Source organism: Panthera uncia, chromosome B4 (assembly GCF_023721935.1).
Source record: "Panthera uncia isolate 11264 chromosome B4, Puncia_PCG_1.0, whole genome shotgun sequence".
NCBI classification, from domain to species: domain Eukaryota; kingdom Metazoa; phylum Chordata; class Mammalia; order Carnivora; family Felidae; genus Panthera; species Panthera uncia.
The window spans coordinates 74985248-75010230 of NC_064809.1; the positions used below are offsets into that span (position 1 = coordinate 74985248).

Here is a 24983-nt window from a genome sequence, read left to right on the forward strand (position 1 = left end):
GTGCCTGCTGAGGGGTCAGAGTGATCCCCAGTGCCTGGGCCTGCTCAAGGGTGAGAGTGATCCCCTGGGTCTGGGCCTGTTCAGGGCTCAGAGTGATTCCCAGTGCTTGGGCCTGCTGAGATGTTAGAGTGATCCCCCCTGCCTGTGCCTGCTCAGGGGTAAGAGTGATCCCCTGTGTCTGGGCCTGCTCAGAAGTGAGAGTGATGCCCTGTGTCTGTGACTGCTCAGGAGTGACCATGATCTCCAGTGCCTGTGCCTGCTGAGGGGTGACAGTGATCCCCATTTCCTGTACTTGGTCAGGGGTGACAGTAATGCCTGGTGCCTTGACCCCCTCAGGGGTGAGTGTGATACCCTGTGCCAGGGTCTGCTCCTCGGTGAAGGTGAACCCCAGTTCATGGGCCTGCTCGGGGGTGAGCGTGATCCCCTGTGACTGAGATTGCTGAGGAATAACAGTGGTCCCCAGTGCCTGGGCCTGGTCATAAGTGAGGGTGATCCCCAATTCCTGGGCCTGCTTGGGGGTGAGAGTGATCCCATGTGCCTGTGCCTGCTTATCAGTGAAGGTGAACCCCAGTTCATGGGTCTGCTCAGGTATGAAAGTGATCCCCAGTGCCTGTTCCTGCTGAGGGGTGAGAGTGATCCCTTGTGCCTTGGCTTGCTGAGGAGTGACAGTGGTCCTGAGTGCCTGGGCCTGCTCAGGGGTGAGAGTGATTCCCAAGGCCTGTGCCTGCTGAGGGGTGAGAGTGATCCCCTGTGCCTGGGCCTGCTCAGGAGTGAGAGGGATCCCAAGTGCCTGAGCCTGTTGAGGAGTGACAGTGATCCCCAATGCCTTTTGAAGAGTGTCAGTGATGCTCATTTCCTGGGCCTGCTCAGGGGTAAGACTGATCCCCAGTGCCTGGGCCTGTTCTGGGGCCACAGTGATGCCTAGTTCTTTGGCCTTTTGAGGGGTGATAGTGATCTCCAGTTCCTGGGCCTGTTGAGGAGTTAGAGTGAGGGTCTTTGTGGGAGACTGTCCAGAAATTGGAAAGGCCCCAGGTGATGGCGATTGTGTCGATGGAGAAGGAGTGATTGGTATAGGGTGCTTTCCGTCAGCAAAATTTTCTAATGTCTTCAGATGTCCATGGAACGCTTTTCTTTGGTGTAACTGGGATGCTACTTTCGGTATGCTCTTCCATTTGGGAGACACTGTCACTGAAGTTTGGATGAGCATCTTTTCTAGTGTGTCAGAATTTTTCTCATTGATCTTCCTCTGATCCTTTGTCTTTTTCTGCTTCTGCCTTCCATGGTCTTCTATGTTTCTCCTTGGCTTCTGCTTCTCTTCTTTCTCCCTATTTATTTCTAGCTTCAGGTGTCTCAGTTCCTTCTGAACTGGCCTCATCTGCTCCTCCTCCTCCTCCTCCAGGGGTACCAATTGTTCTTCCATTTCTTGATTCCATGCCTCCAGCTGCTGCTGTTTTGTCTTCTGATATTCTTTCTCTTTTCTTTGCATTTGCTCGTCATCTTGCTTAGTCTGTTTTTGTTGTTCCTTCCATGCTTCCTCTTCCTGCCACCATTTCTGCTTCTGTTGCCTTTGCTTTCTCTCCTTCATTTGGAGCCATGACTCTTCCTTCTCCAATTTTTTACTTATCAGCTCATGGCTCTTCTTCCAGAAACTCCCTTCCTCTTGCAAATGGTGTTTGAGACCCTCACCAAATACTTTTTCTTGACCTTCTTGCAAATATTCATCCCACCTCTGTTTTTCCTTTTCCTTGTGGTGTCTCCCTACTGTTGAGGCTACTAGAGCATCTCTTTCACCTTCTATTTCAGTCAAGATCGTTTGTATTAAATTGTCAATTAATGGGTCCATGCTTTTAGATGAGAGTAAGGTGCTAATTTCAGCCTTTGCACTAATTGGCTTCTGAAAATGCAATCCTGGCATAAATGAGACTTCCTTTTTTCGTTTCATAGGTTTCTCTCCAACTTGTCCTGCATTTTTTATATCTTTGTATTCTCTCAAGATTTTTGCCACAGTTTCAGCCACAGTTTGGAAGTATTCCTCCATTTTTGCCTTTATGATTTCTAATTTTTCGACCTCTGCTGTTTTTAATAATAACCCCTCTTTTGGCACAGCCTTTTTATCCAAAGGCTTTCCTATGTTATCAATTTTCTCATTTAGGAAAGCCATTATAGCTTTTTGAAATTCTTCTAGGTTACTCTCTTCACTTTTGCCATCTGGGCTTTCTAGAACTCTCATAGATTCCGAAGTCTCTTTTGCTATCCTAGATTGTGATTTAACAAGTTCAGGAGACTTGAATTTCTTGGCTAAGACTATGATATCCTCAGTTTTCCCCTCTTTGCTTGTGGTGGTTCTTGGAGAGATCTGATGTTTCTTCCCTTTTGTTTTCATTTTCTCAGAGGAATAACCAAGTTCAGTCAATTTGAATTGCTCTTCTTGGCTACTCATCTCACTTTTGCTCTCTTTGTCCATTGACTCAGTGGTGGGTTCTTCTTTATTCTCTGAAGAAATCTGGCTTTTGTCATGTGAATATTCAGGTTTGACCTTCCTGAGTCTTTCCCACATACGACCTGTTCCACTTTTGCCACTTTGTCTTTTTGTGTCAGTAGAAGGGTAATCAGTAGGGACATAGCGACTTTTTGATTCTGCAAATGACTTTGGTTTGGCTTCAGAAAAGGATTTCATTTCTTTTCTATTCTTTTCCAGTGCCTGTAGCTCCAAGTCATGATCAAGTTTGGTCTCTTTCTGTTTACCTTTATCATCACTCAGATGTGATCCAGAGGTCTCATCCATAGATGAGCCTTTAATTTGCTTTTTCTTCTGTGATTGATACTGGTCATCATCTTTCTTCAGTGACACCTTATCTTCAGTGATACCTTCAGAAGACTCTTTTTGGTTTTTTTCAGGTAAAGGGTATTGCTGTTCAATTAAATCTGGGGTCATTTCAGCTGGGGCTGTATATGAAAATGCTGAGTCCCACTGGATCCCCAAGGCTTTGGTCTCTTGGGTTTGGGCCTCGTCTATAATGTTTTCAAATTCTTTAGCCAAAATATTTTCCATACTGTCTTCTATGTCAGTTTTGCTAATGGCAATGGATGATTGTGGAGAAAGCTCAGGCAACGCTTTCAAGGTTGATGTGGGTAATGCTGTAGGTAGTTGTTGCTCTACAATACCTTTGGACTGAATAAATTGTTCATATTTTTCTTCTGCATCTTGAAGTTTCTGCTGAAGTATTTCATTTTGTTCACTGAGATCTCGTATTATTTTCAGAGAGAGCTCTTTTTCTTTTTCACTTGTCTCATTTGTATACATATTAGCACTTTGGAGGATAAAAACTTTTACTTCATCATTCAGTGTTTTCAAAGCTTTAGAAAGGTTTACTATTGTTGATGATATATATTTAATAGCATTGTTTTCCAATTTATTGAACATGGCAGTGTTTATGAGTTCCTGTAGCATATCTTGGATTTCTGAAACCTTTGTATTTGTTGCAAATTCATCACTAATCATCTGATCTGGTCTTAAAGCATGAGCTGTTGCAGGTCGCTTTATAACCCTTTCTTTCCAAGATTTCCATAGAGTACCTCTAGATGCTGGAGGAAAAAAACCACAAAACATAAAATAATGAGATTGCATTTCTTCTTCTGTGTGGTGCTCTATCTATGCTAAAGCCTAGGAATTTAGCCTAAATTATGGATAAGTATAGGATAAAGATTCATCAGAAAGCTTTGGCTCCAATGGGGCACCTGACTGGCTCAGTCTATAGAGCATATGACTCTTGATCTCAAGGTTGTGAGTTTGAGCCCCATGTTGGGTGTAGAGATTACTTAAGAAGAAAAAGAAAAAAAAAAGATTTTATTTTTATTTTATTTATTTATTTTTTTGAGAGAGAGAGAGAGAGAGAGAGAATATCTTAAGCAGGCTCCACACTCAGCATGGAGCCCAATGCAAGGCTCAGTCTCACAACTGTGAGATCATGACCTGAGCTGAAATCAAGGGTCAGATGCTCAACTGACTAAGCCACATGGGTGCCCCTAAAAATAAAATCTTTAAAAAAAGACAACAAAAAAACCTTTACCTCCAAAGTAAATAGTATTATTTTTTCCCACAATTACCTAGAATTTTGCTTCCAAAATTTAGTCTTTGGTCTTTAGTTATGATCTCAGCTTACCTTCAGTTATAAGTTTGGGATTAGATATAACATAAGCCAAAACTTTCCTTTGGCTTTGATTATGCTTGGTGCTTTCCATTTTCTTTCTTAGGTTCCTGTCCTTCTTTTCTCACTTTTCTGAATCACAGTTAGTCTTGGTTCTTTCAGAAGAGTTACAAAAGAGCAGAAAAAAGTCAAACATTTGAAGGGATTTCCAGAATGGCTGAATGAGAAACTCGGCAAAATTTTTTCCCATAAAAGCAATGATAAAACTTGACAAAACTGCCCAAACCAATGATTTTAGGACTTTGGAAATTGACTGCAAGCATACAACAAAATGGTAAACATTTTTTTCAAGAAAAATTACTAAACTTCAGTAAGAACTGGAAGTCTGTGATGTTTTAGCCTGGAGCTTCTTCTGTTTCCAACTCCCCCAAGCCATGTTACCTGGTAGTTCTACAAGAGTGAGTCAAGCCTTGAAGCTCTACTGCCTGAGGGGGCTGATTTGATCTTGAATAAAGCAGGGAAAAAACACATGCCTAGGGACATTGTCTAAAACAATACTTCCTTAACTCACACACAGATCCATTAGCAAAGAATAGAAGCCTTACTGGATCAATCTGGATCACTTAATGATTGGCCAGTTATTGACCACTAAGTTATGCTGACCCAAAGGTGACCCCTAGGAATTCAAGCTTTAAAATATAAACAAAAATGAGGGGAAAAAAATAACTGAGCAAAGGTGTCAGCAGCCACACACTGTTGGGGAGACAGACTTTACTGCATTAATCCAGACAAATCACTAAAAAGCAAAGGAAAAAAGGAGCAAAAAGAAACCCTGGCGGTTATAGGGGAAGTCAGACTCTAAAGTTGCTATAATATGTCATCTAAAATGTCCAGTTTTGGGGGTGCCTGGATGGTTCAGTTGGTTAAGAGTCCAAGTCTTGATTTCAGCTCAGGTCATGATCTCATGGTTCATGAGTTCAAGTCCTGCATCTGGCTCTGTGCTAACAGCACAGACCCTGCTTGGGATGCTCTCTCTCCCCCCGTCTCGTTGCCCCTCCCTGACTTGCTCTCTTTCTGTCTCAAAAATAAATAGATAAACATTAAAAACACTTACAAAAATAAATGAACTTTTTAAAAAAATATTGAGGAAATAATAATGGCCAAATCATCCCAAATTTGATGAAAAACATTAATCTACACATTCAAGAAGATCATTGAACTCTAAGATAAATACAAAAAGATCCATACCTAGATACATCATAGTCAATTGTTGAAAGCCAGACAAAGAATCTTTAAAGTAAAAAGATAAAAATGACTTATCACAATCAAAGGAGACTAAAAAATCAAAGCATAGGGGAGCCATAGTAAATTTAACAGCTTACCACTGATTAGAAACAAGAGGCCCAAACACAGTGGGATGACTATTCAAAGTGGTGAAAGAATAATACTGCTAACCAAGAATTCTATATCCAGGAAAACTATCCTTCAAAAAAATGAAGGTAAAACATCCATTCCCTGAAATAACACTCTTCCCAAAGTACCATGCACATGGAACTCTCATAACCATCCTCATTATAAGTGTCTTTAAAGACTTCTCTAAATGGATTACAGAATTTCTATTACATCCATTCCTTGAAATAACACTCTTCTCAAAGTAGTATGCACATACAGCTCTTGTAATCATCCTTATTGCATGTGTTTTTAAACAGTTCTCTAAATATATTACATTACTCACTGAAATAACACTCCTGTAAATGTGGCTTGCAGTGAACACTAATATATCCATGTGTTTTCAACACTTCTGTAAATGTATTACAGAATTTCTATCAGATCCATTCCATGAAATAACTATTTTCAAAGTAATCAAAGGATGTAACCTGTTATTTTTCTTTTTAATGAAGGCAAGAAATAAGACATACAGATGGCAACTAAGGATATGAAAAGATGTTCAGTGTCATCTGTCATTAGAGAATTGGAAACTGTTGTAGCCACTCTGGAAAGCACTATGGAGATTCCTTAGAAAGTTAAAAATAGAACTACCTTACAACCCAGCAATTGCACTACTAGATATTTACCCAAAGATACAAAAATACTGATTCGAAGGGACACATGCACCCCAATACTTATAGCAACATTATCAGTAATAACTAAATTATGGAAAGAGCCCAATTGTCCATTGACTGATGAGTGGATAAAGAAGATGTGCGATATATACACAATGGAATATTACTCAGCCAAAAAAAAAAGAATGAAATCTTGTCATTTGCAACAATATTGATGGAGCTAGAGTGTATTATGCTAAGTGAAATAAGTCAGAGAAAGACAAATACCATATGATTTCATTCATGTGGAATTTAAGAAACAAAACAGATGAACATAGGAGAAAGAGAAAACCAAAAAAAAAAAAAAAAAGGAGGAAGACAAACCATAAGAGACTATTAACTATAGAGAACAAACTGAGGGGAGGGGCACTGTGTAAGGAATAGTCTAAATAGGTGATGGGTATTAAGGAGGGCACTTGTGATAAGCACTGGGTGTTATATGTAAGAGATGAATCACTAAATTCTACTTCTGAAACCAATTTATATTATATGTTAACTAACTAGAATTTAAGTAAAAACTTGAAAAAAAAGAATTGCAAATTACAACAATGAAATATGTTACACATTTCTGAAAATGGCTAAATCCAAAAAACCAGTAATGCCAATTGCTAACAAGTACAGGGAGTGACAAGAACTCCTGTTGAAAAATGGTGGGAATGAGAAATGGTACATCTACTTGGAAAGACAGTTTGGCAGTTTCTTACAAAGTTACTTACAAAGTAATGTAATCTTATCAAATGATCTAGCCATCATGTTCCTAGGTTTTTACATAATTAATTCGAAAACATGTCCATGAGAAAGTGTGTGTGTGTGTGTGTGTATGGCAGTTTTATTCTTAGTCACCAAAACCTGGAAGCAACCACATAAACAAGCTGTGGTGCATCTGTACAATGGAATATTATTCAGCAGTAAAAAGAAATAAGCTATTAGGCCACAAAAAGATAGGGAGGAACCTTAAATGTATATTGCTAAGTGACACAAGCCAGTCTGAAAAAGCTACATACTACATGATTCCAATTATATAACATCCTTGGAAAACCAAAACTATGGAGACATAGGGGCACCTGGGTGGCTCAGTCAGTTAAGGGTCTGACTTCGGCGCAGGTCATGATCTCACAGCCCATGAGTTTGAGCCCTGCATCGGGCTCTGTGCTGACAGCTCAGAGCCTGGAGCCTGTTTCACATTCTGTGTCTCCCTCTCTCTCTGACCCTCCCTTGTTCATGCTCTGTCTCTCTCTGTCACAGAAATAAGTAAACGTTAAAAAAAAAAATTTAAAAAAAAACAACTATGGGGACATAAAAAATTATCAGTACCAGGGACTTGGGGAAAGAGGGGAAGAATACATAAGTGAATCACAGGGCATTTTTAGGGTGGAAAAACTATTTTGTATGATACTATAAGGGTGGCTACATGACAATACACATTTGTCAAACCCAGTAGAACTCTATAGCACAAAGAGTGAAACTTAATGTATACAAAATTTTTAAATACCCTTTTAAGAGGTCAGGGGATCCCAGGAAGGAATGTAGACTGTGATATGACAATCTAACAATATAAGAAATGTATGACAAAACCTCACTGAAAGGAATGAGAGGATGCAGGGAGTGCTGACCTATAAGTAACCGGAAATGAATGGAGTCCGTAAGACTGAAGACAAAGTGCTGTACTCTAGTTGATAAGTTATTTCCCACTAGGGTATGGGTTAATAATTCTGATACTGCTATGCGTGTATACTGGAATCGAGCAATTAAGTGAAGTAGATGGTAGGAGCAAGTTTCTTATTGTTTGTCATAATTTATAGATAAGCAAGGGGAAGAAACTGGAATGATCTATGTGTGATAATGAATTAAAATTAGAGAAATCACTATAAACTTATGTTTAGTTTAAAGTAGTTACAGATGATAATATATATACATATTAATAGATATGTGTAACTGCATTGGCTCTACACACACACACACACACACACACACATATATTTTTTGTTCTGTCAAATGAGAGGACTGAACAGAAATGACAGCCCAGTAGCAATGAACACACCTAGCAACCAGACCTTGCTTTTTAATACTATTCTCTACTAAAAGTAACCAGAAATCCTTGAAGAAATGACAGATTATAAGACTGGAGCAGGATATATTCGAGATGAACCTGAAGCATCTTGTAGTGCCAGAAAGTAGGGAAGTGCTAAAAAAATAAAAAAGAAAGGGGCACCTGGGTGGCTCAGTTGGTTGAGCGTCTGACTTCGGCTCAGGTCATGATCTCACAGCTTGTGAGTTCAAGCCCTGTGTCTGGCTCTGTGCTAACAGCTAAGAGCCTGGAGCCTGCTTTGGATTCTGTTTCTGTCTCTCTCTCTCTCTGCACTGCCCTGTTCATGCACTGTCTTTCTTTCTCTCAAATATAAATAAACATTTAAAAAAATTATTTAATAATAATAAAAATAAAGAAAGAAAAAAGAAAAAGCCACATCGATGAGGTTATGTTAAAGGGGCACAGGAACCAATTGAAAGAGGTCTCAATGGCCAAAACTAGAACAACTTAAGCAAGTAAATAAAGTAGTATTGGATTATAACTCAAAGTCCAAAAAAAATCTGAGTTCATTTTGAGATAAATAATTGAATAAATTAATAAATGAGGAAGAAGAGACAAATTATAGTACATAAGAACTTCAAATAATTTATGTAGATATTCATCCTAAAAGAAAGGGAGCACAATCCCCTTTTCCTTAAGTATCGGCTGCACATATAGACTTATTTTAAAAAGCAAAGTATGGAAAATGAAGAAAAAGAGTAACTTTACAGTGGAGAAACCTGACAAGCACTACTTTAGCCACGTGGTCAAGGTCAACATTGAGTCATTTGATAGTACGTACCCTTGAAATCATATGATGACAATGGTACTTTACCTCTGTGATCTTTCTCCTCAAAATCCATAACCCCAGAGTAAATGTGAGAAAAACACCAGACAAATTCCCATAGGGGAGCATCATATAATATATCTGACTGGTGCTCCTCACATGTGTCAGGAACATCAAACAGAAGGAAAAGTCTGTGAAATTGTCACAGCCAAGAAAGCCTAAGAAGACATGACAGTTAAATGTAATTAGGTACCCTGGATGGAATCCTGAAACAAAAAAGGACATTAGGTAAAAACAAGGAATTATGACTACAGTCCATAAATTATGGACTTTAGTTAATAATGTGTCAATACTGGTTTGTTAATTATAACAAATGTATCATACTAATATAATATATTAGTAATAGGGGAAACTATGGAGAAATATGGAATTCTCTGTACTATTTTCTCACTTTTTTTTATAAATCTAAAACTACCTTAACAAAATAAAGTCTATTAAAAAATGAAAGTGAAATAAAGACATTCTAGATGAGCAAAACGGAAAGAATTTGCTGCTAGTAGACCAGCCTTATAAGAAAGACAAAGAAGTCCTTCAGGTTGAAAGGAAATGATACCAGAGGATAACTCAAATTCACACAAAGAAATAAAGAGCACAAGTATATGTAGGTAAAAATATGCTTTCTTTTCCTCTCTTAACTGATTAAAAAGACAATCATATAAAACAATAATTATGAACTATGTTGTTGGGCTTATGATACATAAAAATGTAATATATATGACAAAATCCAAAGGAGGGGAAGAGAATGGAGCTAATGGAGCAAAAATTCTATATTTTGCTTGTATTAAGTTAGCACTAATCTGAAACAGATTGTGATAATTTTTTTAAGTGTATTTATCTTGAGAGAGGAGAGAGAGAGAGAGAGAGAGAGAGAGAGAGAGAGAGAGAGAAAGTGAATGGGGGAGCGACAGAGAGAAAGGGAGAGGGAGAATCCCAAGTAGACTCCACACTGTCAGTGCAGAGCTCAACATGGGGCTCAAACTCACCAATGGTGAGATCATGACCTGAGCCAAAATCAAGAGTCCAATGCTTAACCAACTGAGCCACACAGGCGCCCCAGGTTGTGATAATTTAAAATGTGTACTGCAATCCCTAAAGAGCTACTAAGGAAATTACTCCAAAAATATAAGGGGAAAATGGAATTAAAATGGTACACTAGAAAATATTTGTTTAACACAAAAAGTAGTAAAAGAAGAACAGGAGAACAAAGAGATGAGACATGGAAAATAAACAGCAACACAACACATAAAAATCCAATCATATCAACAATTACATTAAATATGAAAGAATTAAATACTCAAAAGTGAAAGATTGCCCAATTTTATGTGTATTTGTGTATTTTTTTGTGTGTATATATATTTAAAAGCCAACACGATCCAATGATAAGCAACATATCTTAGATTCAATCTTGCACAGTAACCACAGGGGAGCTGGAGAGAATAGACTAATATCAAACAAAATAGACTTTAAGACAAAAAGAAAATGGTTCTAGATACAATGAGGGACATTTTATAATGATAAAAAGATCAGTTCATCAGTAAGCTATCACAATATGAACATATATGCACCTAATAACAGAGCCTTAAAATATAGGAAGCAAAACCAGACAGAATTAAAGAGAGAAATAGCTAACTCAGTAATAGTAGTTGGGAAGTTCAATATCCCACTCTTAATAATAGAACAACTAGACAGAAAATCAGTAAGGATATATACAGAAGACTAAAACAACAATATAAACCAACTGTAGAACACTCCACCCAACAAAAGCAAAATATATCTTTTCAAACACACACAGAACATTCTCCAGGATAGACCATATGGTAGGCTATAAAGCAAGTCATAATAAATGTAAAAGGATTGAAAGAATACAAAGTATGTTCCACAAAATACTTCACATGGGGTAGATAGATACATAGATATACAGATAACAGATAATTTCCTACTGGTTCTTCTTCTCTGGTTGAACACTGACCAATACAAGCTTTTGTTTCTGTTTTAAGTTATTTATTTATTTATTTATTTATTTTTAGTAATCTCTATACCCAATGAAGGGCCCAAACTCATGACCCTGAGATCAAGAGTCACATGTTCCTCTGCCTGAGCCAGCCAAGCACCGCCCCCCCATACAAGTTTTTAATATGACACTAAAACCATGAACCACAAAAGAAAATATTGACAAATTGATTTGACTTCATCAAAATCAAAAACCATTGGCCTTCAAATGCCCCATTAAGAAAATGAAAAGTCAAACCAAAGATTAAGAGAAAATGTTTGAAAATCACGTTTCTTTCTTTTTTTTTTAATGTTTCTTTATTTTTGAGAGAGACAGAGAGAGATAGAGTGTGAGTCAGGGAGAGGCAGAGAGAGAGGGAGACACATAATCCGAAGCAGGCTCCAGGCTCTGAGCTATCAGCACAGAGCCCAACATGGGGCTCCAACTCATAAACCAGGAGATCATGACCTGAGCCCAGGTCAGACGCTTAAATGACCGAGCCACAGAGGCGTCCCCCTTTTTTTTAATGTTTATTTATTTCTGAGAGAGAGAGAGAGAGAGAGAGAACGCGTGCACGCACAAGCAGGGGAGGGGCAGACAGAGAGGGAGACACAGAATCTGAAGCAGGCTCCAGGCTCTGAGCTTGAACCCATGAACCACAAGATCATGACATGAGCTGAAGTCAGACACTTAACCAACTGAGCCATTCAGGCGTCCCTGAGAATCACATTTCAAGACTTGTATTCAGAATACATAAAGGACTCTTAAAACTCAATAATAGAAATGGGAAAGCATTTGAATAGTCATTTCAGCAAAATAAATATAAGAATGACTAATAAGCACCTGGATAGATGCTCAACATCATCAGTCTTTAGGGAAATACAATTTAAAACCACAATGGGGGAGGGGAGTAGTGCTTGGGTGGCTCAGTTGGTTGAGAGGCGGACTTCAGCTCAGCGCATGATCTCACAGTTTGTGAGTTCTAGCCCTGCATCAGGCTCTCTACTGTCAGTGTGGAGCTTTGGATCCTCTGTCCTCCTCTCTTTCTGCACCTCACCCACTCATGCTCTCTCTCTCAAAAATAAATAAACATTAAAAAAAATAAATAAAACCACAATGGGATACCACTACACATCCTCTTGGAAAGGCGATCCTAAAGAAGTCCATAAAAAGTGTTGAGGATGTGGAGAAACTGGAACCTTAATACATTGCTGATGGGAACGTAAAATAGTGCCGTCATTTGGGCAATAAGTTAACAATTTCTTTAAAAGATAAGCATAAACTTACCAGCAATAGGTAAATGACCCAGAAATTCTACTCCTGGGTATCTACCCAAAAGAAATGAAAACATACATCCACACAAAGACTTATACATCTGGGTTTATAGCAGCATTATTCACAAAAGTCAAATGTCAAAATAATCTGAATGTCCATGAACTGGTGAGTAGGTAAACAAAATATGGTATATGCAAAAAATGATATACAATTGGTCATAGAAAGGAAGAAACTACTGATACATCCTATAACATGGCTGAACCTCAAAACCATTATTTAAGTAAAAGAAACCACATATAAAAGACTACCTATAATATGATTCCATCTTATGAAATGTCCAAAAAAGGCAAACTTATTGAGACAGAAAATAGATTTGTGTATGTTTGGAACTGGGGTGGGAGTGAGGATTGACTGCAAAAGGGCATGAGGGATCTTTTTTAGGATGAAGGAAATGTTCTAAAATTGAATTGTGGGGAGGGGGGCAGTGGTGGTGGCTGGCTGGCTCAGTCAGTAGAGCATGAGACTCTTGATCTCTGGGTCATGACTTCAAGCCCCATGCTGGGTATGGAACCTACTTTAAAAAAAATAAATAAAATAAAATAAAATAAAATAAAATAAAATAAAATAAAATAAAATATTGTGATGATAGCTACACAACTCTAAATTTACTAAAAGTCATTGAATTTTACATTTAACATATGTGAGTTTTATGGTATGTAACTTTTACTTTAATAAAGCCATTTTTTAGAAACAGTCAAATCTGTTTCCAATGTCTTAAAGCACCCTTACTTATTTTTTTCTTTTGTCTCTTCTTTTCTTCAAATAAAGATACACTAATTCTACTCAGTATCTTGACATTGCTCTCAATAGCTTTGTACATTTCTGGTAAAAACTCCATTTTTGCTATCCAGTGATGGTGTTCCTCAATATCAATTGCAGTCATCTCAGACAAAATGGCATCTTGAAGAGAGCAAAAAAAAATTATTTTTGTGTAGAAAAATGATTATAATCATATAAGCTTATAATATCGGCTATCTACTTCATAATATAGTATTGAGGAATATAGGTGTCTCACACTTATTGCTCTTCTGAGGCTTTTCTCTATGAAGAAATGAAGAAGGATGAGGCTTGGAATAGAAAGCTAAACAGTAAATCCTGGACATGAAAATACTCTGGTAACTAAAATGTGAACATGTGTTTTAATATTGAGGAACTAAACCTCAACTCCTTTCATAAGTTGTCTAGTATTTTAAAACCCTCATTATATGAGACTTCTTGCAACTTAATGAAATTATTCTTTTTGTATTCTTAGCTTATTCATTCTTTCATTCAGCCAAATGTCTCCTTTGTCATGTATTGTTCTAGATGTTGAGGATACAACACTGAATAAAACAAGTTCCCTGACTTCATACTGCTTGCATTCTAGTGAAAGGAGACACACAAAACACAAAAATATAAACATTAATTATATAGTATGGCAGATCATAAGAAATGCTACAGACAAAAATAAAAAATAAAGAGGAATGGACAGTGCCAGGGAGTAGGGAATGGAGATCGTCAGAGAACACATCATTTTAAAGTGAGATATAAGCAGAAAATGAGCCACATGGCTACTTGTGGACAGTGTTCCAGGCAAAGGAATAGTAAGCATAAAGACACTGGGCAGAGGCATACTGGCATGCTTGAAGAGAAGCAAGGAGCCCAGAATGGCTGGCACTAAGTAAGCAAGACTACATAGTGCTTACTTTATTCTTACTGAAACAGTGGACAATAACTCTCTGAATAACCTCCTTAGTCTTCTTTTAAAGGTAGTCTGATTAACCCTTTAAAATTTACTTATAGATCCTGTTCTCTTTTTCATTAACTTCATGGTTTTCCTTTGAACCACTTCTGAAAACTTACTCCATTCTTCCAACCAGACCAGGATGTGCAAAAGAGTCTTTTCTCTAATTTCACTGTTCTTAGCATAAGTAACTATTTTATCCAGGAAATTTATTCTCCATTTCTTATGTTCTGGAAGGGAGATTTTCCTTCCGGAGTGCACATTCTCATCAACAGTGTAGCGATTGATTATTCGCTGCACATTGAGCAGTATGTCAGCCAGCTGCATATTAATGTCCTATAAGAATAAGAAGGGGGAATATATTAATACTCAGTTTATTGGCAAATCAAACATCTGTTCATAATTCTCAACAAAATGGGTTTATTTTTTTTTAAGTTTATTTATTTTGAGAGAGACAGAGACAGCATGAGTAAAGGAGGGGCAGAGAGAGGGAGACAGAGAATCCTAAGCAGACTCCACACTGTCAGCACAGAGTCTAATGCAGGGCTCAAACACATGAAGCTGTGAGACCATGACCTGAGCTGAAACCAAGGGTTGGACACTTAACCAACTGAGCCACCCAGGCACGTCTCAACAAAGTTTAGAGGGAACATACCTCAATCTGATAAAGGATGTATATGAAAAGCCCATAGTGAACATTATATTCAATAGTGAAAAACTATAAGTTTTTCCTGTAAGATCAGGAACAAGACAAATATGTCCACTCTCACCACTTTTATTGAACATAATACTGGAAGTACTAGCCTCAGCAATCAGAGAAGAAAAAGAAATGAGGCATCTATATAGGTAAGGATGAAATTAAACTGTCACTATTTGCATATGACATGATACTATATATAGAAAACCCTAAGGGGGTGCCTGGGTGGCTCAGTCAGTTGAGCATCTGACTTCAGCTCAGGTCATGATCCCCTGGTTTGTGACTTCAAACCCTGCATTGGGTTCTGTGCTGACAGCCCAGAGCCTGGAGCCTGTTTCAATTCTGTGTTTCCCTCTCTCTCTGCCCAACCCCCACTTGTGCTTGCTCTCTCTCTCTCTCTCTCTCTCTCTCTCAGAAATAATAACTGAATAAACGTAAAAAAAAAAAAAAAAGAAAACCCTAAGGACTCAAACAACAAAACAAAACAACAACAACAAAAAACTGTTACCAGTAATAAATTCAGTAAAGTTGTAGGATACAATATCAATACCTAGAAATCAGTAGCATTCCTATAAACTAATAATGAAGTAGCAGACAGAGAAATTAAGGAAACAGTCCTATTTATGATTGCACCAAAAATAATAAAATACCTAGGAATAAACTTATCTAAAGAGGTGAAAGACCTGTACTCTGAAAACTATAAAATATTGATGAAAGAAATTGAAGATGACACAAAGAAACAGAAAGACATTCCCTACTCATGGGTTGGAAGAACAAATATTGCTAAAATGTATGAACTACCCAAAGCAATCTACACATTTAATGCAATCCTTATCAAAATATCAAGAACATTTTTCATAGAACTAGAAGAAAAAATTATAAAATTTATGTGGAACCACAAAAAGCCCTGAATACCCAAAGCAATCATGAAAAAAAAAAAAAAAAAGCAAAACTACAGGCATCACAATTCAAGATTTCAAGCTATACCACAAAGCTGTAGTAATCAAAAGAGTATGGTGCTGGCACAAAAATAGACACATAGATCAATGGAACAGTGTAGAAAGCCCAGAAACAAACCCACAATTATAAGGTCAATTAATCTTTGACAAAAGAGGCGAGACTATGCAATAGGAAAAAGACAGTCTCTTCAACAAATGGTGTTAGGAAAACTGAACAGCTACATACAAATGAATGATCTTGGACTACTTTCTTACATCATACACAAAAATAAGCTCAAAATGGATTAAAGACCTAAATGTGAAACCATAAAAATTTTAGAAGAGAACACAGGCCATAATTTCTCTGACATTAGCCATAGAACATTTTTCTAGATACAGCTCCTGAAGCAAAGGAAATAAAAGCAAAGATAAACTATTGGGATTACATCAAAATTAAGAGCTTGTGTACAACAAAGGAAACAACCAACAAAACTAAAAGACAGTGTACTGAATGAGAGAAGATATTTGCATTGCAAATGACCTATCCAGTAAAAGGTTAGTATCCAAAATATATAAAGAACTGATACAACTCAACACCCAAAACCCAAATAATCCAATTAACAAATGGGCAGCAGACATGAACAGACATTTCTCTAAACAAGACATCCAGATGGCCAACATACACATGAAAAGATGCTCAACATCACCCTTCACCACAGATATGCAAATCAAAACTACAGTGAGATACCACCTCATACCGGTGATAATGGCTAAAATAAAAAACACAAGAAACAACAAGTGTTGGTGAGAATATGAAGAAAAGGAATGCTTCAGCACTGTTGGTGGCAATGCAAACTGGTGCAGTCATTGTGGAAAAGAATATGGAGGTTCCTCAAAAAATTAAAAATAGAACTGCCCTATGATCTAATAATTGCATTACTAAGTATTTACCTAAAGAAAATGAAAACACCAATTCAAAAAATATATACACCCCTATGTTTATAGCAGCATTATTTATAATGCCAAATTATGGAAGCACCCCAAATGTCCATTGACAGATGAATGGATAAAGAAGATGTGGCATATATACACAATGGAATATTAGCCTTAAAAAGAATGAAATCATGCCATTTGCAATGACATGGATGGAGCTAGAAAGTATAATGCTAAGTGAAATAAGTCAAAGACAAATACCATATGATTTTACTCCTATGCGGAATTTAAGAAACAAAACAAACAAAGGGAAAAAAAGAGAGAGACATATCAAGACTCTTCACTTTAGAGAACAAACTGATGGTTACCATAGAGGAGGTCGGTGGTGAGATGGGTAAAATAGGTGATGGGGAGTAAAGAGTACACTTATCACGATGTGCACTGAGTAACGTATAGAATAGTTGAATTACTATATTATACACCAGAAACGAATACACTGTATATTAACTATACTGGAATGAAAATAAAAAACTTTTAAAAATGGTGGAGATACTAAATTTACAGTTGATGTGAGATGTGTAACATATGTGAAAATGTTTTATAAATGACTGCCGTAAACAAGTAAGTAAAAGGAAGTTCCTTTTTTGTTTTTTCTTTACCTAGCCCTCACCCGTGGAAAGCAGGTATCAGATATTCCTCAACACTTTTATTTCATTACTTCACCTTCTCAAGAATCTATCAGCAAATTTATTTTGCTTATAACTGTATACCAATATTCTCAATAGGAAAGTAAATTGCTACCTCATACATGTCTTTGGGAATTTGGGGAATCATTTTTGGTTGCAACAGTGATTGGAAGGAAGGATTTATTGATATTCAGTGAAAGGTGCTAAGGAATGCTAGCTCATTTTATAGTGGACAGTCCACACGATGAAGAACTGGCCCAATCCTGCATAGATTTTGACTGTCCTGAGACATTCATGTAGGTAAAAAGAAAAACATCTGTTTATAATTATTTGAGCCTGGAAATTTACTCCTGTTAAAATATAAACAAAATATTTTTTGCCTAGTTTAATTATATACTGAAGTTTCCAGGAATGCAAATATTATGTAAATCAAAGGAAAGATGTTCTTTAGAATTTCTCCAACAAATTTTACCATTCTGTTGGTACCATAGTACCAACAGCAATGCACTAACGTTAATAGTTATATAATATCAGTACGATAAACCTGCTTTTGTATCAACCTATATTCATAGCTTTCACATTTATTTTAATTCTACATATAGGTACAAGCCTCTGTCTACTTCTTTATTATGTCTTCTGGTGAAGTTGGCCTAGAATTTACACACTGAAATGCCTGTTATTAGAAATTACTTTCCTTTTATTTGCCCTCACATTTATTTATATTAATTATTTAAAGTATGAGTATAGATATTATATCTATGAATTTCACCTCAGGAATAAAAGGGATGCTGAAATATTTTATTTTTTAACGTTTATTCATTTTTGAGAGAGCATGAGTGGGGGAGGGGCAGAGACAGGGAGAGACACACAGAATCTGAAGAAGGCTCCAGGCTCTGAGCTGTCACCTCAAAGGAAGAAAGAAAGAAAGAAAGAAAGAAAGAAAGAAAGAAAGAAAGAAAGGAAGGAAAGCTCAATTGCAGCAAAAATTTAAGTCAGGAACACAGGAGAGTGAAGACAAAGTTTGATAAGCCAAGTGATGAAAAATAACACTATAAGCTAGCACATACCATAGTGGTCAAAGAAGAAAGAATACCAAATCTTTATCAATTATTCCAGAAAAACTAAAGAGGTAGTAGCACCTCCTAACTCATTTTTTGAGGCCAGCATTACCCTGATACCAAGGTCAGATAAAGACACCACAAGAAAGAAAGGAAAAAGACAGGGAACTATAGACCAACATCTGTGATGAATATTGATGCAAAAATCTTCAACAGAATACTCTCAAACAGAATTCAACAGCACATTAAAAGGATTATACATTATGACTAAGTGGGATTTATTCCTGGAATGCAAGAATGTTTCAATATATGAAAGCCAATCAATGAAATATACCAAATTAACAGAACACTAGGAAAAACCCCACATGTTCATTTCAATTGATTCAGAAAAAGCATTTGACAAAATTCAACACCTTTTCATGATAACAACATACAAAAAACTAGGAATAAGAAGAAATTTCCTGAACATGATAAAGACCATATATGAAATTCCAGAGATAATATTGTCAATAGTGAAAGACTGAAATGTTTTCCTTTAAAGTCAGGAACAAGGCAAGAATGCCCACTTTCACCACTTCTAGTCAGCGTATTACTGTAAGTTTTAGCCAAAGCAATTAGGCAAGAAAAAGAAATAATAAAAGATATCCAAACTGGAAAGGAGGAAATAAAATTGTCTCTATTTTCAGGTGATATGATCTTATATGTAGAAAATCCTAAAGATTCCACACATGAAAAAACTGTTAGAACTAGCAAATGTATTCAGCCAAAGTTGTGGATATGAAATAACACACAAAAATCAATTGTGCCATTATACACCAACAATGAACAATCTGAAAAGGAAATTAAGAAATCCATTTATAATAGTATCAAAAGAATAAAACCCTAGGAATAAATCAAGGAGGTGGAAAACTTGTACATTTGTAATTTTCACTACAAAATGTTACCAAAAGAAATGAAAGAAAACACAAATAAATAGAAAGACATTCCATGTTCATGTATTGGAAGACTTAATATTGTGAAGACATCAATACCATTAAAACTAATCTACAGATTTAATGCAAACTGTATCAAAATTCCCATGATATTTTTTGCAGAAATAGAAAAATCCATTCCAAAATTCATATGGGTACCCTGAATACCCAAAATGGTCTTGAGAAAGAAGAATAAATTGGACAGCACACACTTCTCATTTTTTAAAAAGTTTATTTATTTATTCTGAGGGGGGTGCAAAGAGAGAGAGAGAGAGAGAGAGAGAGAATCCCAAGCAGGCTCTGCACTGCCAGTGAGGAGCCCAATGCAGAGCTCAAACTCATGAACCATGAGATCATGACCTAAGCCAAAGTCCGATGCCACCCAGGCGCCCCACACACTTCTCATCTTTAAATCCTAGTACAAAAGCAATGGTAATTAGAACAGTGTACTGGTATAAAGACATATATATAGACCAAGGGAATAGAATAGAGAGTCCCGAAATAAACTTTTGCATATATGGTCAATGATTTTTTTTAATTTTTTAAAAAATTTTTTGAATGCTTATTTTTGAGAGAGAGAGACAGAGTACAAGTGGGGAAGGGGCAGAGAGAGAGGGAGACACAGAACTGGAAGCAGGCTCCAGGCTCTGAGCCATCAGCACAGAGCCCAATGCGGGGCTCAAACTCACAACCTGTGAGATCATGACCTGAGCCAAAGTCGGATGCTCAAGAGACTGAGCCACCCAGGTGCCCCTATGGTTGGGTGATTTTTGATAGATGCCAAGACCATTCAATGGTGAAAAAAAAAAAAAAAAAAAGCAGTCTTTCAACAAATGGTGCTGGGAAAACTGGAGATGCATGCAAAAGAATGAAGTTGGATCATTACCTTAAAGAATATACAAAAACTAACTCAAAGTGGATAAAAAACCTAAGCATAAGACCTAAAGTTGTAAAACAGAAGAAAACATAGAGGGAAAATTTAACGATATCGGATTTGGCAATGTTCTTGGATTTGACACCAAAACCATAGGCAACAAAAGTAAAAATAGACATATTAGACTAAATTAAATGTAAAACTTTTATGGATCAAAGGACACAACAGATTGAAAAGTCAAAGAAAATATTTGCAAATCACATCTCTGATAAAGAGTTAATATTCATATTACTTAAGGAACTTCTACAACTTAATATTAAAAAAATAATAACCCAATATGAAAATGGGCAAAGGATTTAAATAGACATTCAAAAAAAATAAACAAATGGCTGGAAAGCATATGAAAAGAAGCTCAACATCATAATCATTAAGGAAATGCAAATCAAAATTACAATGAGATATTACTTCACAACCCAAATAGAAAATAACAAATGTTGGTGAGGATATAGAAAATTGGAACCCATGTGCACTGTGGGTGGGAATATAATATGGTGTAGCTACTATGGAAAACACTATGGTCGTTCCTCAAAAAATTAAAAATAAAATTACCATATGACCGAGCAACACCACTCCTGGGTATATAAAGAATTTAAAGCAATTGCAGGGTTGTATTGCACTACTAGTTATTTATCCAAAGTATACAAAAATGCTAATTTGAGAGGACACATGCATCCCAATATTTATAGCAGCACGATCAACAATAGACAAATTATGGAAAGAGCCCAAATATCTATTGACTGCTGAATGGGTAAAGAAGATGTGGTATATATATATATACACAATGGAATATTACTCAGCAATCAAAAGGAATGAAATCTTGCCATTTGCAACAATGTGGATGGAACTAGAGTGTATTATACTAAGCAAAATAAGTCAGTCAGAGAAAGACAAATACCATATGATTTCATTCATATGTGGAATTTAAGAAACAAAACAGACGGACATAGGGAAAGGGAAGGAAAAATAAGATAAAGACAGAGAAGGAGGCAAGCCATAAGAGACTCCTAAATACAGAGACAAACTGAGGGTTGCTGGAGGGGAGGTGAGTGGGGAGTTGGGCTAAATGGGGGGTGGACATTAAGGAGGGCTCTTGCTGGGATGAGCACTGGGTGTTGTATGTAAGTGATGAATCACTGGATTCTACTCCTGAAACCAATACTACACTGTATGTTAACTAACTTAAATTTAAATAAATTAATTAAATATTTTAAAAAAGGATAAAAAATGAATTAAAAGCAGGGACTTGAGCAAATGTTTGGACTCCTATGTTCATAGCAACATTACTCATAAGAGCAGTGAGGTGGAAACAACCCTAGTGTCCATTGATTAATGAATGGATAAACAAAATAGGATATATACACACAATGATAAAGAGAATTTATGAAAAATTTACAGCTAGCATCATACTTAACAGTGGAAGTCTAAAGTGCTCTAAGGATTCTGCTCTAATCACTTTTATTCAATATTGTATGAAGGTCCTACCCATCACAATAAGGTAAGAAAAGGAAATAAAAGAATAAAATTTGGAAAGGGAGAAGTAAAATGGTTTCTATTTACAGACAAAAACATTGTCTATGTAAAAACTCTACAAAAAACCTACCATTAACATGTTCACAGGATAGGAGACCAGTATACAAAACTCAAAACTTGTATTACTATAAAGTAGCAATAAATTGGAAATTGAAATGTAATCAAAGTGTCATTTCCAATACACTTCAAAACATGAAATATGGAGGTAAGCATTTAACAAAATAAGTGCAAGATCTGTACATTGAAAAATGAAAAACATTAAAAAAATAATAATGAAAAGAAAAGAAAATGAAAAATGAAAAACATTGATGAAAGAAATCAAAGATCTAAATAAATAATGATGATACCAAGCACAGGCAAGGATATAGAGCAACTGGAACTCTCATACATTGCTGGTGGAAATGCAAAGTAGTAAAGCTACCTCAGATAACAGTTTGGCAATTTCTTATAAATTTATGGTTCCATATGACCTAGCAATACCATTCCTAGGTATTTACTCAGGATAAATGAAAAGTTGTGTGTATACAAGAACGAATACATGAATGTTTGTAGTGATTTTATTCATAATTTCTCCAAACTGGAAACAACCAAAATATCCTTCAATTGCTGAATGAATACTTTATGCTAAAATGGAGTCAAATGACTACATAGGGTGATTTGATTTATATGGCATTCATGAAAGGGAAAACTATAGGGACAGAAAACTAACAGCTGCCAGGGGCTGGGGTTTGGGGAGGGGTAGACTACAAAAGGGCAAAGAGGAATATTTTGAGAAAATGGAACTATTTTAAATCTGGATTTTAGTGATGGTCACACATCTGTATGCCTTTGCCAAAACTCCCAGAATAAGACATCAATAGGGTAAATTTTATAGCACATGAATTTTACCTTAATTTTAAAAAATCCTCCAATTAAAAAAGCAAGCCTAAAAAATCTCATTTTTGTCATATTTGAAATAGAATTAAGAATAATACCTATCCATATTGGATTTTCATGGGGATTAAATGAGATAATCTATAGGTAAACTTTTACCATAGGTAACATGATAAACACTATAAATGCTACAAATTATTAAGTAGTTACTATGTGCCACAGAGGCAGAAGAGTCAGAATGAGAGGGTGGGCAGAGAAATCACCATAATTTGACCATCTAATCTAGAGTGGGGTAGAACAGAACCTGAGATGCAGGTAATAATAGCAAAAGCAAAATGAACATTTGTGTACCCATTGTCCAGCTGAAGAAACAATGTCTTTAAAGGCTCCTGTGCCCCCCATAGCAGCTATATCCCTTTCCCAATGCCAGGAGATAACTACTATCCTGAATTTTGTTCTCTGTACTTTTACTACTGTAATAGATTTAATGATGACCTTCCCCCAAAGGTATCAGGTCATAGTCCCTGGAATGTGTAAATGTTACTTCGTATTGAAAAAGGTGTTGCAGACTTTCAATCTGGAGTTCTCTCTTGTCCAGCAAGACAGCAGATGCAGAAATGAAAATGAGAGAGGCTAATGTCTGGGAGGAGACAAGAGACCCGAACAGGAGTTTTGTCTCTGTTTTTATTGAGCTCTCAAGACTTTACATACGTGGTGAATGTGCAGAAGGAAACAATCAGATAGTGACCATTAACCTGTGTGTGTAAGAAGCAAAGGGTTTGGGGGGCAATTGGCATTTGAAGTTGAGATCAAAGCACAATGATATACTGGAGCCAGATGGAAAGTGTTTTCCTGTAGGTGATACAACTAATTAGCTGTTATCTTTAAAGTTTAATATTGATGGAGCATACAGCTTTAAAGATAAATTACTCATCTCACTAGCTAACCTTGGGCGCTTTCTCCCTGCAGCACCCTATGCTTTGTTTTACTTAATGTCTAGCCCTGGACGCTTTCACCCTGTGGTGGCTTTCTGCCCTAACCCTTGTTAACCCATTGGTGCAAGTTTAGAGAATTCTTTGAAGATGTGATTAAATTAATCAGCTTGAGGTGAAGAGATTGTTTTTGAATTATCTCAGTGAGCACTATCACAAGTGTCCTTTTAAGAGGGAGGTAGAGGTCAAGATCACTGAACCTACAGAGAAGGTTCAATGTGAAAATGAGGCAGAGAGAAATTTGAAGTTGCTGGCCTTGAAGATTGGAGTGATGTGGCCACAGCCAAAGAATGCTGGCAGCCACCAGAAGCTGGAAGGAGCAAGGGATGGATTTTCCCCAAGGAAGTGTCCATAGAGAACGCAACCTCGCTGACATCTTAGTTTCAGTCACAGTGACCAGACTCAGTGTCTGGGTCATCCGATCTCTAGAACTGTGAGAGAATAAAGGTCTGTTGTTTTATACCACCTGTTTGACAGAAATTTGTTTTAGCAGAGAGAAACCAGAACACGTCACCCCAAAATATGCTTCTTTGATGTAAAAACTATTGAGCCAAAGGCAATGAAGAAGCAACAAATGCAGGAAAATCTCCCTCTACCCTACTTCGTTTCTGCCTAAAGGCAGGATAAAACTCTTTCTACTGAAGACAGATTTATTAGCATCAAAATAATCTGGTGCATAATAACCTTCCCACAGTTCACCACCATTGCTCTCCTTTGTCCTGTCATCTAGCCACAGATTTACTATTCTTTGTTGAAGATGCTACTATAAACTGCTTTGAGTTACTCTTTGTTTCGATTTCTTCCGTATGCTGTACACTACACGTGCTAATGAACTGTTTATCTTTTGTTAATCTGTCTTTTAAAGAACCCTGGCTGAAAACTTAACATGGATAGAGGTGAAGTTTTGCCTCCCCTGCAGCAGACACACGCGCGCACATCTCTAGACAATAGATGGTGTCGTTTTGCCTGTTCCTGAATCATTCTCTATATACTCGTGTGACTTACTTTTTTCCCTCAACATTGTGTTTTCTAGTTTACCCATGGTGAAGTGAAGTGTGTATCTATAGTGAACTTACTTCCACTGACATCTATTTAATATTTTGTTGTGTAAATATGCTATAATTTATTTATTCGTTTGTTCATTCTGTATTTGTTTGT

At 36.7% G+C, this 24983-nt stretch overlaps 1 protein-coding gene across 1 annotated transcript in view; it reads right to left on the reverse strand.

The window, feature by feature from the left end:
- FAM186A (family with sequence similarity 186 member A) overlaps positions 1-24983 on the reverse strand; it is a gene marked incomplete at its 5' end in the record, with an annotated part of 75107 nt that overhangs the window by 19967 nt on the left and 30157 nt on the right. The window contains 4 exon segments of the mRNA XM_049627295.1: position 1; positions 3-3585; positions 13220-13390; positions 14333-14549. The exon segment at position 1 is cut by the window's left edge and continues 2423 nt beyond it. Of these exon segments, the coding sequence (XP_049483252.1) occupies position 1; positions 3-3585; positions 13220-13390; positions 14333-14549 (3972 nt within the window).